This window comes from Trematomus bernacchii, unplaced genomic scaffold, assembly GCF_902827165.1.
Source record: "Trematomus bernacchii unplaced genomic scaffold, fTreBer1.1, whole genome shotgun sequence".
NCBI lineage: Eukaryota > Metazoa > Chordata > Actinopteri > Perciformes > Nototheniidae > Trematomus > Trematomus bernacchii.
In genome coordinates this window covers 13590204-13606918 of record NW_022987689.1, presented here as the reverse complement: position 1 = coordinate 13606918, position 16715 = coordinate 13590204, and the positions used below count along the sequence as shown (strand labels likewise).

General features: G+C 38.8%; 1 protein-coding gene across 5 annotated transcripts in view; it reads right to left on the bottom strand.

The window, feature by feature from the left end:
- The window catches only part of LOC117488468 (amyloid beta A4 precursor protein-binding family B member 1-interacting protein-like), a 19975-nt gene extending 7528 nt beyond the window's left edge, over window positions 1–12447 (bottom strand). For 3 of the 5 annotated variants that reach the window (XM_034137383.1, XM_034137384.1, XM_034137385.1), the window contains exons 1-10: window positions 12364–12447; window positions 7302–7361; window positions 4834–4921; window positions 3559–3743; window positions 3394–3465; window positions 3153–3312; window positions 2943–3064; window positions 2777–2851; window positions 1971–2114; window positions 337–447 (exon numbers count right to left, since the gene is read on the bottom strand). In XM_034137383.1, coding sequence (XP_033993274.1) covers window positions 337–447; window positions 1971–2114; window positions 2777–2851; window positions 2943–3064; window positions 3153–3312; window positions 3394–3465; window positions 3559–3743; window positions 4834–4921; window positions 7302–7361; window positions 12364–12396 — 1050 coding nt within the window. In that variant the 5' untranslated portion in view covers window positions 12397–12447. The remainder of the gene's footprint in view (window positions 1–336; window positions 448–1970; window positions 2115–2776; window positions 2852–2942; window positions 3065–3152; window positions 3313–3393; window positions 3466–3558; window positions 3744–4833; window positions 4922–7301; window positions 7362–12363) is intronic. The other 2 variants (XM_034137386.1, XM_034137387.1) reach the window with 1 other exon arrangement.
- Between the last annotated feature and the right edge of the window lie 4268 nt (window positions 12448–16715).

Below are 16715 nucleotides of genomic sequence, written 5' to 3'. Positions count from 1 at the left end.
CTCTCTCTCTCTCTCTCTCTCTCTCTCTCTCTCTCTCTCTCTCTCTCTCTCTCTCTCTCTCTCTCTCTCTCTCTCTCTCTCTCTCTCTCTCTCCTTTATTCATCGACAATGAAAACCGTATGGTACCCCAAGTAAGTGTTGACATACTGCAAGAGTTCCTCGAGTGCTCAGAAAAGTTTTGAACAGAGACAACACTGACCCTGTTGTGGAGAGACTCTTTGTAATGAACAATAACCCTAACCCTTTTTAACCCTAACCCTTTTTTTAGTTAAATCCGATGATCATTACCAAGTCTGTAATTTTCTCCCAATGCCGAGGGTGATTCGTTGAGCTTACCTTAAGCATGAAGCAGAAGTCGGTGGGAGCTCTGTATTTCAGTTTGAAGTGCTTGGTGTTATAGATGTTGAATTTTTCAAAATGGACAAAGCAGACAAGATCGCTGGAAGACTATCGGAAAGAGAAAAGAAAAAGCTAATATTCAGAATGTCAGGTACACATCTTATAATGACGAAAGAAATTACAGTTTGGATTTACGTACATGCGTTTTAAATGTGTACAATATATGGTAATCAACTTTCAAGATCTTTTACCATTAAAAAGCTGCCAATCAGTTTTAAGATGTAGCATATGTTGGAGAAGTTGCATTTCTTGTCATCATTTTGTGAAGAAGTACTTGTTCTCAGCCTCGTTGTGTGGTTGGTATTACAAATAAAGACACTTCAAAGAAGTGGAGGGCCAATAGTTTTTCTTTCATTTTCAAGGGAGGCAACAATGAAGCTTCAAGTCAAGGGACACATTTGTTTTTTCTTTTGTAAAGCAATTCAACTTTCCTTCCCTTTTTTGGTTTTGAGCAGAGATATTGTGTTCACACAATAAACCACACTGACAAAGATGCTGTTTTTCGGAAATCTACAAAGGGAAGCTTCAAGGAAAAGGAAGTAACCCGCAGCCCTCTGGCTTCTCTTTTCTTTATCTCTCATGTTCTTTCTCACTTTATCTGGCACCTTTGTCCATTTGCCTTCTTCCATTAGCCAACACTTCCTGCTTTATGATCAAAGCTCCATCCCCCTCTTCTTCATAAATGACAGTAGCTTTTGTGTACAGTCTTGTCGTTCTGCTGATGATTTTTACTCTGCCTTATTCGGCCATTTCTATCCTTTCCAAATCTTCACCTTCTTCCTCCATGTGGCCTTGGCGTTGGATGATTCCTGCAGCGATTTGCACATCTGCTTAGCACAGTTTGCCCTCTTAGATGGTTATTCCGATTTCTTTTATTTTTCAGCCCTCACTCATATGCTGCTCTTCAACAGCAGCTTGGCCTCAATTCACACTGTCCATCTTCATTTCTCGCTCTTTCTGCCTCTGCTACGCTTGAGCACTCAGATGTAAGCCATCATAGAGTTCACACAGGGGGAAAACGTATCTTGTCTCTCTTTGTTTAAAGACTGCTGCTGTACTTTTCCTCCAAACCATTTGTGTCCTTTACTCTTTCACCTCAACTGGACAGTCTTTAATACTGTTGGCTTCAAAAACCTGACACCATGGACGCACCTCTGATTATTTTCACAATAATGATTAACTTTAATTACACACCCTTTTGCACACTGATCTTAGATAACTACATGCCACAAATTCTAACTGTTTCTCTGGGTTCATATTGTAAGTTTAGACACCTTACATCTAGCTAAGAATAGTTAGGCTCTTTACTGCCTGGTGCCATAAATGACCTAACCAAATGAGTAATAACCAGTTTTACTGTCATGGCAACGGCCCACTAAAAGGCTTTGTGTGTAGGAGGTGCTTTCAACCACACAGGTTGCTAAATAGCTCATCTCTAACCTAGCTGTTCTCTCTTGAGCAACAACACATTGGTGTCAACAGTGCACTATGAACATGCCTGCATTTAAAGTGAAATATGAACCTTCTTAGAATTCTTTAAATGCTCAAACATTTTATTTGTTTAGCCATACCTTTGTCTTTCCCTTGGGTACATAGTAGATGCCTGAGGCCCTGAGCACAAAGTAGCGAGGTTTCCAAACCTTTTTCCCATCTTCTTTGAGGTACAGGGTACCTTCAAGATCAGGAACAATCAGAGTGGAACCTCCAAAGTGCTCCTGCGGGGTCCCGGAATAGAGAAGAACATTAGTAGGTAAGTGTGAGGTACAGCTGCGTGTAGTCTGCTTAACATGACCAGCAATCTTTCTTCAGATAGACCTCAAAGGAAGCATATAGTGAAAAAGGGGGCCTGATATGGAGCCTTGTGGAACTCCACAGAAAACGGGTGCAGAAGAAAAGGACACACATTTAAATTCTAACAAAGGTTAATTTGTCTTGTAGTGTTAGAGTTCAAGGGCAGTCTTAGTGGGTAGAGTAATTGACTGTGTCAAAGGCAGTAGAGAGATCTAAACTAATTGAAACTGTGTGACTTCTTGAGTCCAAAGATAAGAACAATCATTTTTTCACTCTCGGGAGAACAGACTCAGCGCTATGGTGACTGAAATTGTTCCAATGCACTTCATCCAGAATGTTGGATATTATTGATGGTAAATATTAAGAACAGACGGATCAGGTTGGGTTTTATGACAACTCGTTTAAAGCAAGATGGGACATAGAAAAAATGACCATTGAGTTATTTATTATTGATAAATTATATCAACTAGGTCCAAAACCTGTAAAAGTTTTATGAATTTCAACTTTCTCTCGTTTTGTGAAATGACACACATCAACTTGACATATAGTCTCATTAATAAGATGTGAGCATGGTACTGTAACTGACCTGAAGTAAGAGCTGTTTGGCTTGCTCATTAATTTCGCTCGAACCTTCTTTCTTCTTTTTCCACATGTAAAATACCTTCAGGGGGAGAAAAGCATGGTTCATTATACCGACTAAGCAGAAGACAGTTTAATAACATTTTTGAAAAGGCAAGAGCACTCTTACTCACTTGAGGGTTTGTGAACATCACATACTTCTGAGGTCTTGAGACAAAGTACATTTTGTTTTCACTGAGACGAGTCCACGAAGACAGGGGCTCCACTACGTGTTCGTGGTCTTCAAAGCCTCTTTCTGAAATGTTGAAAACACATGTATATCCTGCCTCTGTGGAGATTATTTTTGGCATTGGTGTGTCTGTGTGTGTTCTTGTTCATCTCACCAATCTGCAGTTCAGGGTTGGTCTCACACAGGCTCCAGTCAATGCTGCAGTCGCAGTGTGTCTTCTCAAACAGCGTGTCCAAAACCTCTCGGACTGTCTGTCTCTCATCCACCATCAGTATTTTGGAGCTGCCGTCACTCATCAGCACTTTTACTATTAACTAGGACAGGCAGCAAACTAAGTACATGTGTCTATCTGACTGCAAAGTGACTTAATACATAAACAAACCTGATCATTTTACCTTTCTCACTTTGGCTTCTTTCAGCTTTTCCAGTGCCAGTTTAATTTTGTCTGACTTTGTCTGTGGTTCGCTCTGGAAGCATAAAAAGAGGAGGTTATCAGTTGTCCTTTATTCTTTGAAATTACAACTTTGTTTTTCACAAGCAGTGACTGATTCTATAGTTACCGTTTGCAGCCCTCCAGAGGATTCAGCAGAGTTTGAAGGTGGAGGAAGGGCAGATGCTGCTATTTCATTATCTGCAAAGCTGCCGGCCTGTTGATATGTGGGGAGGCTACATTCTGAGGTGGTTGATCTTGATAGGTCAGCCATCAGAGCATCCAGGTCATGGTCCTCCAGTTCTTTAAGAGACTCTGTAAGGAGATAAGGAGTTGTGGCCTAAAGGTCAGAGAAGTAAAGGTGCCAGTCAAACTTCCCTTCCTGGTAACCTCACACTGATAACAAAACCTCCGTAGCCAAGCTAGCTGTTTCCCCTTGTTGACAGTCTTTGTGCTAAGCTAGGCATCTCCTGGCTATGCGTGTCCTTATGATACGCTATGTTTTTTATGTTACGTTATGTTATGTTACGTCATGTTTCATCATGTTAGGTTACGTAACATTATGTTACGCTATGTTTTACGTTCTGTTACAGTATGTTATATTATGTTTTTAATGTTACGTTATGTCATGTTACAGTACATCATGTTACGTTATGTTACTTTACTTTATGTTACGTTATGTTGCGTTATGTTATGTTGCGTTATGTTATGTTGCGTTATGTTATGTTGCGTTATGTTATGTTGCGTTATGTTATGTTGCGTTATGTTATGTTGCGTTACGTTATGTTGCGTTACGTTATGTTGCGTTATGTTACGTTATGTTACGATATGTTACGATATGTTACGATATGTTACGTTATGTTACGCAGTGGCGAACCGTGTCTATCACCACTGGACTTTCTGTAGACACACACACACCCCCCGCCGCTTTTATGTAATGTTACGTTATATTACGTTACATCATGAGCCTAAAGCTCTGCAGCGGGACGCTATTGAATCTATTTGTATTTCTTAGTCCTATCAACAGATTTTTGGCATTTATACAGTTGTGCCACAGCCATCCAATTGTCCTGCCATGTTGGTTACGTCATGTTACGTTATGTTATTTCTTAGTCCTAACAACAGATTGTTGGCATCCTCCTTTATTTCCCAAACTGATTTATCTCCACTTTTATCCACCCTAATCTTCAGAGGTTGACGTGATCTTCTGGCACAAGAAAAAACAGACTCTCCCCATCTCCTAACAGAAACATAACATCTTGAAAGACTGCCTTACCTCCCCCACTTGCATCCTTTCTACATCACACATATTTTCAGGGCAGTGTGACTCTTGGTTATGTAACACAGTTGAACATCTACAGTTCTTGCTTTGAAAGAGAGCATTGTCATTTGAATGAGCATTTACCATTCAGGTCTGTGAAGCCAATGGAGAAGGTGCGCTCTGTCTGTAAAGCGCTGTCCACTTCAGTTCTGTCCGCTGATGGCATTAAACTCTGCAACAAAGCAATGAGATAATATATTAACAAAATCTCACACCATATGACCTTTGTATATTGTACAGCAAATAAACATTATTGCATCAAATGTTTCAAAATACATTTTACACAGAAGTCATTTGTATGACAGAAGCTTTTAATTTCAAATCAAAGAGCTGCCAAAATGGGCCATATGTGTCCTTGAACTGCTCTGAACTGTTGTTGGAAGAGGTTGCATGAGCCTGTTTTGTATCAGTAGTTGTTTCCCTGTTTTTAATGCTCTGTTTTCAAGTTGGACAATTAATAGGGAAAATATCGCACTTGGCTTCTGCAAAGACATAAATAATATGTCACTTCAGTAAGAAAAACGTATTTGTCAAGTGTGATGTTGCAAATTGTCTATGTTTTCTTTTTTTGGAACAAGCTGTACATCCGGTGCATACTGTACATGAGCACTGGTGTCTCTATTAAAGAGCTTGAATATCATTGGTAGAATGGCCGATATCGAGACTGCAATGTCTTAATTATTAACAGAAGTCTCTACAGGCTCATTCATATTCTTTAAACAGGCTGGGATAACTGCCAACCTGTACACAAAATGATTGCTGCCAGCACGCAGTTCAACCCGGATCATTTCTGTCTGAACACACAACAAACTCTCCTTTTTGTCTTCTGGTTTCAAGGCGAGGAGTCGAATCACTTTAAATGCTTTTGTTTCTCAGACTCTGAGAGGATCAAGGCTTTAACCAAAATACTTTTCTTGCTAACACTGGTTATAGTCTGTTGGATGGTGTTTGTCACTGTGGTGGCTTTTCAAGAAGGTGCATGCGAAAGTGACATATAGAGCGCTTTTCTGGTATGGCTGATGTAATGGTCCCATTCTCAGGGTCGCAGCTTACATAAAGAGATTTGAAAGGGCAAAAAATGGATTGAACCTCAGGCTGAGGTTGAATCAGTTGGAAGTATGTCATGTTTTGCTTGGTGAGCCGTAGTCATATGATGAGCAGATTATGTGTGCTTAAGGAAATCTGCAGCGATAGTCCACGTCCAATCCAGATGCGATGACTTCACGTCTCAGTCTCTCCTTACATTTTTTTCGGTCAGAAGCTTCAGTTTCAACACAAAGACTGCCATGTGTAATCAGATAATGCACAGATTAGCAAAGTAAACATTGAGTGATTTGTCTGATTTACTTCTAGTAACCTGTTCCTACTTCAAAAGCACTGATGGAGCAGTCCTCCAGAATGTGAGAGTCTCGGCTCATCTGGTCATGTTTTGAGAAAGAATGCGACCAAAGATGTTTGATATCAGGCTGTTGTTCTTTATAACTCCAGATGAACTGATGCATGATGTAGATGGAGTTTGAAACTCATGGATGATTCGTATAAACTTTCAAACAGACGTGTCATGGTTCTCAGAGAAAGAATCTTAATGACTCTGATGAGCCCTTTTCTTTTTTCCTAGCACCACATGGAGCTTGACAGTTTATAGCAAGTGGCAACCTCTGTGTCTGAAAAGTAAAGACAATTCGGAGGTGCCTTAAAAGGGGCGACTCCACGTATTGTAAAGGGAGTGTGATTGTATAAAAGTCTATGATAAAATGACCCTGCTTCTAACTTGATGTATTAGCTCAGTAAACATTTACCTAGAGACTTTATTTAAAGGATCCTTTGGGATTGACAGATCGCCACCACATTGTTGTCCGGTCTGCCCAAGTTTTTCGTCTTACCGTACAACTTCAACTCTTTGACAGCGTGTTTTCTTTTATGAAAGTGTTTTGTTATATTTTTGTCGCCTAGAAAATGGCTTGGCATTTGGTTGTACTTCTTTCCCGGTTCTGGGGTACTAGTTGGATAAATCCTATACTGGCATCCCAACTAAGTCTCTCAAAACTATGTCAAAAGTGAGAGCTTACTTCTCCTTTGTGTGCCTTTTGTTATGTACAAATGTAATCATTGGTGAATTCTAAGTAGGGTTGTACTCCACCCTCTTATGTCATTTATGGTTCCAAAAAAAGATTGCAATGGCCCAAAACCAAGAAAAAACGATTCTGAATAAAATGCCGAACTAAAGCATTTCAAAACCGTAATGGTGATTAATCCATTTCCTATCTACAGTCTATGGTTTTGAGTGAAATATCTCAAAAACTCTCGTAAATTGTTAAACATTTTATGATCCCTTCACTTTTCATAGCGCCATTAGTGTCTAATTACCTATTTAATGACTTAATTGGCCAATATGTGTAACATGGTTGCTTAACAAACAGCATTAATGGTGGATTCAACATTCCTTTGTAAATTGCATTTTACGTAACATAACAATTGTTTGTGGACACTGTTTTGACCCCACATCATTTTTTATATAAGCATTAATCTTATAGCACTGGTGTACAACTCACCTGAGAGAGAGTATTTATCTCTCCAAGCAGGTCACTAAACATGGCGTCTATGTCGTCCATCTGAGAAGGGAGAAGAAGACATTTAGCAGGAATACAAAAATCAAACACAATGAGGACAGTTTATTATGGCAGACCACACCAGCAGGAACTGAAAAATGTGGGATATTTTCAGTTCTCTTTGATTCAGTTTCTAGCGGCGCCAGTTCTTGAATGGATTGTTGTGCAGCAACTGGAAAACTTGGTATATAAACTTTATTGAAATGCTTGCGTAAGGCCACCAACATCTCCATAACAACATTTTTGCGGTAGACAAACAAACACTTTTGGACACATGCATGCTCAAGCACAAATACAGTTTGGATGTGTCTGTCACAGCTCTAAAAACCAATGAACAATATGCAAAAAACAGCTTAATCCCTCCACGTAAAGAGCTCGGAAATGTGATATCTGTTCTCCGTCACAAGCACTGCAATGTGATGTCATTGCCATTTCCCCAAAAAGTCACAAATGAGTGTGTGTGTGAGCTGGTTAAAATGGTTTCCATGTTTCTCTGGCTGTGCTGTCATGTTGTTTTTATCGCCATCTAGCAAAACCGATGAATCTCACCTTCAATAATCTCTTGAGCAAAGAGATTGTTGAATACAGTGCTATATTCGCGAAAATATGTCCCAACGGGAGAAAACGAACCCCCCTAAACATGATTCCAAACCATCTCTGTAGTATTTGGGTTCAAATTCTGCTTACATACATTTGAGAAATAATGGCAAATAAAAAACTGATTTACATAACCCTTGTCCGATTTTGCTTAAAAAACCCGATATAAAAACGATATAAACAGTCTTTACTTTGTATTTATCTTAAATTAAAATATGAGTATCACAAAAAAATATGGGTGGCAGCTCAAATATAAATAAATCACACTTTTTGAATTAATAATTGAAGAATTTAAAAAAGAAAAAGTAAAGGGCTTTTTTTAAGATCAAAGATTTTCTCTAATCAATACAAGGGAGAACCCAGCGTCTGGGTTTGTCCATATGGAGGCGGCACTTTAGGGTCAAAAATACATTTTGCATGTGGAGTGGCTTAAAAAGCCAACCGAAGAATGAGCTCAGTGTTTCTTGCCAACCCTTTGAGACTGTTGCTATGCACAGGTATCAATACCAATAGACATACATGATAAAGCCACAGCAACATACATAGAAACAGGAAACCTTGCATACAAACAAAGGAAACTCATTTAGAGGCTGTATTAAGGTTTACATACAGCTAATATGCTCAACTGCTTCTTATCGGTATGTTAGCTTCTCACTTAACATTTTAGAGGTTTTTTGTGGACATGGTCCTACAATAAGCATAATAACTGGAAGCACATGATTAGACGTTTAAACTGATATTATGTTCTTTGTTTGCATTGTTTTCATGTCTTTATACTTGTAATTGAATCATGTATGTACACATGTGTAATGCAAGTTCTGTTTGTATGGTACCACTTGATAGAACTTGCCTGTATCTGTGACACATTTGGTTTTCACATTTGTATCCCTGTATCTCATTAAGTTGTTTTGTTATATTCCTTAAATCTGTAATTCATTAAGCACGGTCTACTTGTGTTCGGTTCTTGCTCAGTGGGTGCTGGAAAAGGATCCAACTCCATGTGACCAAAATTAAAACTAAATACATAGCAGGCGTGTTAAGTTCAGTGAAGCCAACCTAAAACTAAGAATGGTTGTTTTTCCATGGGCTTAGAGGAGATTTCCACATTTTCCCTGGAATGACAAGGTTGCTTTTGTACTCGTTGCCTTCATTGGTAGGATGAGTTGGGTGAGATTGGTTAGGGTTAGGGTTAGGGTTAGACAATGGTAAGTTGTGTCGTTGTTATCCTACCACACCCACATAGGGAGCATGTATTTTACTACTATTTTTGACCTCCATGTTTTCACAGTAGCCAAGAACAACAAACCAAACACTGATTCTATAGAGGGTTAGGGTTAGGGGTAGGCCTTTTCTGTTTTTAGGTTACTTGAAGGCGAACTCAGTATCTCTTTGTTTTTTTTTCTTCAAACTTCCAATATTTCCTCTCCTTATAGCTCTGTTTTGAATTGTACCGCTGTAAAAATATAATATTAACTACTGCTGCTCTATTCTTGAGCTCATTTAAATCATTCAAATTAATGATCACTAAATGAAAGATACATGGTTTTGACTGGGGAGTAAGGGTATAAAAAGTTACATCTAAAAAAATGAAGCAATCTTACAGTTATGGTGTAGTCAAAAGTACAAAATCTGCCTATTGTGGTATAGCTGGATATATCGGCTCAGAAAGAGTGAATACATTCTTAGAAGTGAAATTCTAAATATGCGCCGGGCAGAGTAGACATCTGTTTGGCATTGTTTAACTTTACGCTGATATATTTTACACATTAAAGCTGCAGGCCGAGGTATGCAAAGTGCATATTCTGGCCTGTACTGTATACGTTAAGTCATCTGTTGTGTGACGTATATCAATTCAGAGGCTCTGTCCGGGTCTTTATCGCTTTAAGTACCACTTGTTCTTCTTTATATAGGTATACATATGCAGACTAATGTGCATACACACAAACAGAAATACATACAGTCCTGCCTGTGCTGCTCAGTCTCATTCTGTGTTTATGTAAAACGGTAAACATAGCCTCCATTAAACTGTGATGAGGTAAAGGGGAAGTGGTAGGGCTAAGTATTGCTTCCATATGAAAGTGACATTTGTTCATGTGAACTTTACCTTTGTTGCCTCTCAGGTCTTCTGCCACATATTTGAAGGTCAACTTCTGTAACTTCTTTCTCATTCTTATACATATCTATTTAATTACTTATGACCCCAAGCATTTGCCCATCAAAGAAAGCGTTACAAAACCACATTTGTTTATGAATACCATGCTCTCATAGGCCATGTCACATTGTTGCTGCTGTCTCCCACTGTGGTCTCACACATCAACAAATGGAGGAGACGCCAGCAGACAGACAGGCAGGCAAACAGGCGGAGGGACCAAAGCCTGAGTACAAAAGGCTATTTATTAAGACTTATATGCATGACAGGAATCGGAAAGCATTTCCTGCTGACAGTTAACCAACATTTATGGTATTTTCCTGTGGTTGACAGCTTCTTACTATGTTTTCTAATTAGTTGCATAACCGTCCATTGGTGTCTGTGGGGAGACATGTGTTTGTCCTCAACAAAGCTGATTTCGCTGCTCAACTATTTAACTGTTACAGGAAGTAACACAAGGGAGAAAGATATTAAGGCTGCAACCAATGATTACTTTAATTAATCTGATGTTTTATTTCACAAATATTTGATAAAGCGACTTATATTGGTCAAAATGTTGGATAAGGGCGCCGTAAAGCTCAATTTGTAGAGTTTGCGGCTATTCCCGGAGGAACGGGGGTTCGAATCTGGCCTGGCACCATTTGCCACATGTCATTCCCTCTGTTTCCCTTTTTCAGTTCTGCCTCTATAAAAAAGGCACTGGTTGCCCCAAAAAATCTTTACAAAAAAACAAAACTCTGGAAAATGTCCATCCTACTGTAGTTTCTCAAACTCCAAGGTAATGTCTTGTTTTGTCAGTCCCAAACCCCAACATATTTAAATAATATAAAACAAGAAAAAGCAGCAAATTTGAGAGGCTGATAAAGTATTTTCTTTTTTTAACCAAAATGTATGGATCATCAAAGTAGATTATTTTTCTGTCAATTGACCAATGGATAGGTAGATATGGTTGCAGGTTTTTAAGTTATTGTTCTAGATTCAGCATTAGCATATTAGTATTTCATTAATTTAGTGGGAATGCTGATACAGCATTCCAACTATCTGTTATGCTACGCACGAAATTCTTTATTATTCCGCCGGGTTATTTTGCACCTCTTCTTCTCCCACATTCCACATCGCAGAAACTCCGTTCAAACATCAAAACGTTCAGCTCGGTCGGGAATCGATGACTATTACTTTTCTTATTCAAAACTTTCATAATTCCAGAGATACATCCCATAATTCATCACATTTTTAACATGGAAGTCAATGGAGAAACTCTTCAGACTTGAACAATCTTCATGCAACTTCAACTGCTAACTGCTCCTTCATACTTTCACTCAGAAACCTCCTTCCAACTTTAAAATGTTACACATCTGATTCGTACTTTTAGAGATATTAAACATTGTTCAGACCTTGGTAAAGAGGCCTTCTTCAGATTTTAGAGTGCGTGATGTCACAGCTAGAGTGGAGGACAGATTTAATTTTAAACCTGCCATAATTCCCAAACCCTACATTCCTGAGACATAATTTATCATGAGAAACGTAGGAAAACATTGCGTAGCTTGATAAATAAATAAAAATTAAGCAAAATAATTAAACAAAATGCCTCTTGAGGGCATGAAGTGACAAAAACTTTCAACATGTCTCCATTAAACCCCATTGTAAGTTCAGCCTCATCTTTCCCCACCACAGCAGCAGCACACCTTTAGTTAATCTGCCAAAAAGGCCACATTATTAACCCGAAAGTACACAAAAAGTACACTTCAGATGCTCAAGTTCCTTGACATGCTTCACGCTTTGAAATTTCACCGATATCTGTTACAGTTCTTCAACAAAGCGTTCACATGTAAGAGGTTTATCTCTCATTCAGAACAGTGAAAATGCTCCAAACAGCCCAAAACATCACAGGTTTGGTAACGATGCAGCCATCAACATATCTAAGCATATTATGGGGTGTCATCAAATACCGTTGCCATGGTGACAGATCATTCACCATCAAGTTAGTTCAATAGTTTGCAGTTCAAATATTCTGCTGCTTTTCCAAGCCATTTTACTTTCTTTTATTCTCTCATCACACATTCAAGCCCCCAGTTTTCATGTATCATTTCAATCTAAATTCTTCAATTTCTTTTTACACATTAATTTCAGCATAGCAATTCAGTGTCAGCTTTTCAGCATAAAGCATTCCCACTAGCAATTTCTTCAGGAATTGCATTCTCTAGTTTACTATGTAGTCCCCGACAAAGAAAAACATTCACTTTCATTTAAAGTTCTTACCTTTTCTGTCTCTTTCACACTTAGGAGCATCATGGAGTGTGTTAGTTGCTTTAACAGTCAGGGGTCAGTCTATAGGTAACCACATGATCATGTGATAACACATGCACTGCCTCTACAGATATTAGCTTAACTTCCTGTTAAATAAGGAAGTAGGCTAATTTGCATTTCTGGTAAAGCAGAGTGAGGTTTATTTTTCTAATTATATTTCTGCACATATGTATATATATACTGACCATGATGTTCTTGCCTCTTCACTTGTTTTCTCAGAGCCCTACACCGTGATGGTAGAGTTGTGGCATTATTGATTTACATGTTTCCTTTCATCTTTTTGCACGTGTCTGAAGGGGAAGTATAACACGTCTGTGTGAAGTTCAGGGAGTTTGGTGATATCAGCAAAAAAGCATGTCTTTTTAAGGTAGGAGGGTCCAAACTTTTTTATATGGCTGAGATTTTTACATTTCTTTTAATATAAAACTTTTTTATCTCCTACATTATACTGCTCTTTTAAAACTCCTTTGTGTTTCTTTCATATCTTGCCTAAGATGCAGTTTTTTTGCATAAGTTTGCATTGCAATGTTATTGTAAGGCGCTATAATAATAAACCAGCCTTGGCTTAATGAGCTCTAATCAGCTTAACAGGAAACACCTGTGTGAGTTACCATGATTGACGTGAGGTAATGCAGCATGTAGTGGCCTTCTGAACAACAACATTAGGGTGAAATACTGTTTTTAAAATAAGATAAACTTGCTCTGTGGAGAAACTAAAAGTCACAACAGAGTACATATAAAGCAAGAGATAGCTAGGCCTTAAACCAGACCTTTAGTGTTGCTGTTCCTCCTATGCCAACACACTCTCACTCCATAAACGTGCAGTTGTGACGCTCCTAGGCTCCTTCAGCTTCATAAACAGACGCAAATAGCTTTCAACTGATTGCAATGTATTCCCATCTGCGGCAGGATTTGACGCTCATGGAAGCACGGCATTCATTTGTGTCGGAGGCTGTTAAAGGCAATGTGACCGTCCATTCCCATTGGATAACGGAGAATTGTACACCCGGAAGTAAGTATTCCCCTTACTGTCGATTGATTTGACAGTGATATCTGCACTACTCATCAACTCAAAAACACCAGATTATCCTTGTTAATTAAACGACATTGATAGGTTTTAGTGTGTGTACAATGCTTTTGTCACGTTTTCCCCTTCAATTCTGAGAAACAAGTAGTTTTCTATGAGTTTTGGATGGCCGAAGACATTACATTACCCACAATCCTCTGTAGCAACCATAGACTGTATATTGCAACAGGCAACAGCTTCGGTTCATGTTAATTTACAAACTCTTCAACTACAACCGTAGTTATATTTAAAAACATGTTAGAAGGCCTCACGAAATACTTTAATGTCAATTAAAATGTAAATGTGAAGGAATGTGTGTATATTAACTGTGGGTTTTTCTCTGGAAGTTTTTCCTTGTACGATGTGAGGGTCAAAGGACAGATGATGCAGTTTTTCTCATACTGATATTCCGCTATGCACGCTGGGATTTGGTGTTTATGCGATGTGAAATCCGAAAACATTTAAAAAAAATTAAATAATACATTATTATGTGCCTGCTTTTCTCTTTGAAAGTCATCACATAACGGCATTGTAATACACGTTTCGGCTGCATTAAATATGACATATCTGCTGTAGTTAACTCTATTTATAGAGCCCTGATGAGAACACTTCTAGACAAACAGGAACTGCCGCCAAAACTGAAAACTTGACGTGGATCTTAAATATATAAGCAATTAAACAACATCTTACATTTCTTTTCACACAATACGTCTCCTTGCAGTATCAACACTAATTCGGCTGACTTTTATATTTGATCCAATTGGTAGATAGGCTGTATTTACGCCATAACGGTGCACAGCTGATAGAAAGGGACACCTACTGGTTAAAGCACGTTATTGCATTTTATAATTTTATTATTAGATATTAATAGGATCCCTATAAAGTATATTCTTTACTCGTCATTATTCTCTACTAATAGTTAATTAAAGACTGTATATAATGACTATTTTGCACATCCCATTCAAGATTTCAAGATTTCCTAAGGTTTATTGACATATCATATTATACACAACTACGGTGTAGTTATGCAATGAATGAAAAACTTGGGTCGCAGGTTCCTCAACAGTGCATTACAAGACATCTATCAATATGTGTGTACCTCCACCATTACATTGTCATATTCTGCACATTTCTTATACTATCTACATACATCTTATAAGAGTATAATACATATGTATAATATCAGTTAAAATAAGTGCTTAAACATAGTTAACATTGCAGGAAAGCAATATATTTGACGTTAAGTACTTTGTCAGGCTTAATATTTATCTGTAGATACAAATGTCACTGTGTGTGCTGTGTGCTCTGCATGTGTGACCATCAAAGAGGGTTTCATCCCTCCATATTCATCTTCTATACCCCCAAAGCTTTTTTCTTATTCAAAAGAAGACCTTAACCTAAAGTATTCTTTAATGTTTAAATAAAGCCTTATTAGTTTGTCTGTTTTGCACATCCTCCTATTAATATCTAATAATACAATTATAAAATGCAATAACGTGCTTTAACCAGTAGGTGTCCCTTTCTATCAGCTGTGCACCGTTATGGCGTAAATACAGCCTATCTACCAATTGGATCAAATATAAAAGTCAGCCGAATTAGTGTTGATACTGCAAGGAGACGTATTGTGTGAAAAGAAATGTAAGATGTTGTTTAATTGCTTATATATTTAAGATCCACGTCAAGTTTTCAGTTTTGGCGGCAGTTCCTGTTTGTCTAGAAGTGTTCTCATCAGGGCTCTATAAATAGAGTTAACTACGGCAGATATGTAATATTTAATGCAGCCGAAACGTGTATTACAATGCCGTTATGTGATGACTTTCAAAGAGAAAAGCAAGCACACTCGGAATAATGTATTATTTAATTTTTTTTAAATGTTTTCGGATTTCACATCGCATAAACACCAAATCCCAGCGTGCATAGCGGAATATCAGTATGAGAAAAACTGCATCATCTGTCCTTTGACCCTCACATCGTACAAGGAAAAACTTCCAGAGAAAAACCCACAGTTAATATACACACATTCCTTCACATTTACATTTTAATTTACATTAAAGTATTTCGTGAGGCCTTCTAACATGTTTTTAAATATAACTACGGTTGTAGTTGAAGAGTTTGTAAATTAACATGAACCGAAGCTGTTGCCTGTTGCAATATACAGTCTATGGTTGCTACAGAGGATTGTGGGTAATGTAATGTCTTCGGCCATCCAAAACTCATAGAAAACTACTTGTTTCTCAGAATTGAAGGGGAAAACGTGACAAAAGCATTGTACACACACTAAAACCTATCAATGTCGTGTAATTAACAAGGATAATCTGGTGTTTTTGAGTTGATGAGTAGTGGAGATATCACTGTCAAATCAATCGACAGTAAGGGGAATACTTACTTCCGGGTGTACAATTCTCCGTTATCCAATGGGAATGGACGGTCACATTGCCTTTAACAGCCTCCGACACAAATGAATGCCATGCTTCCATGAGCGTCAAATCCCCCCTCAGATGGGAATACATTGCAATCAGTTGAAAGCTATTTGCGTCTGTTTATGAAGCTGAAGGAGCCTAGGAGCGTCACAACTGCACCACTCGGGACCCTGACCAAGCGTCGCTCCTGGACGTTTATGGAGTGAGAGTGTGTTGCCTATGCAGGCCCGCCCCTCCCTACACGCAGATCACGCAGACTGCATGGGGCCTCACCTCGCGGAGGGGGCCTCACCTCGCGGAGGGGGCCTCACCTCGCGGAGGGGGCCTCACCTCGCGGAGGGAGCTTCACCTCCCGCCGCAATTAAGTGCGCCGCAGTTTCGCCGCTGCGAGGCTCCACTAGCACGACGTTCACGACACAGAGGGCCTCATGACATAACTTTGCGTGGGGCCACAAGTTGGCCTGCTCCTATGTGACCCATGACTGCATTGTATGAGTTTGTTATTTATTTTTCGTTGCCTTCGTATGAATGACTAGGTGATTCGTGCTGTACCTCCCAATGCGAAGTATGGCTACATTTAGTGTACTAAGATTACCCCAATGGAGCTCTCAAACGGTCAGAAAGTCTCAACGGCCGCCACTTTGGCTACGTAACGTTTATGAGACCAACTGTGGTTGCGGTTGTTTTGGTTAACACAGCTATACAAATAAAAGCTAAACATGTGGGGTTTTATTCGCCATTTAAGTAACGTAGCACGTGTGGAAAAAAAGCCACCGTGAATCTTATTGGGTTAGATGTTAGTTGAGATGTCTGTAATG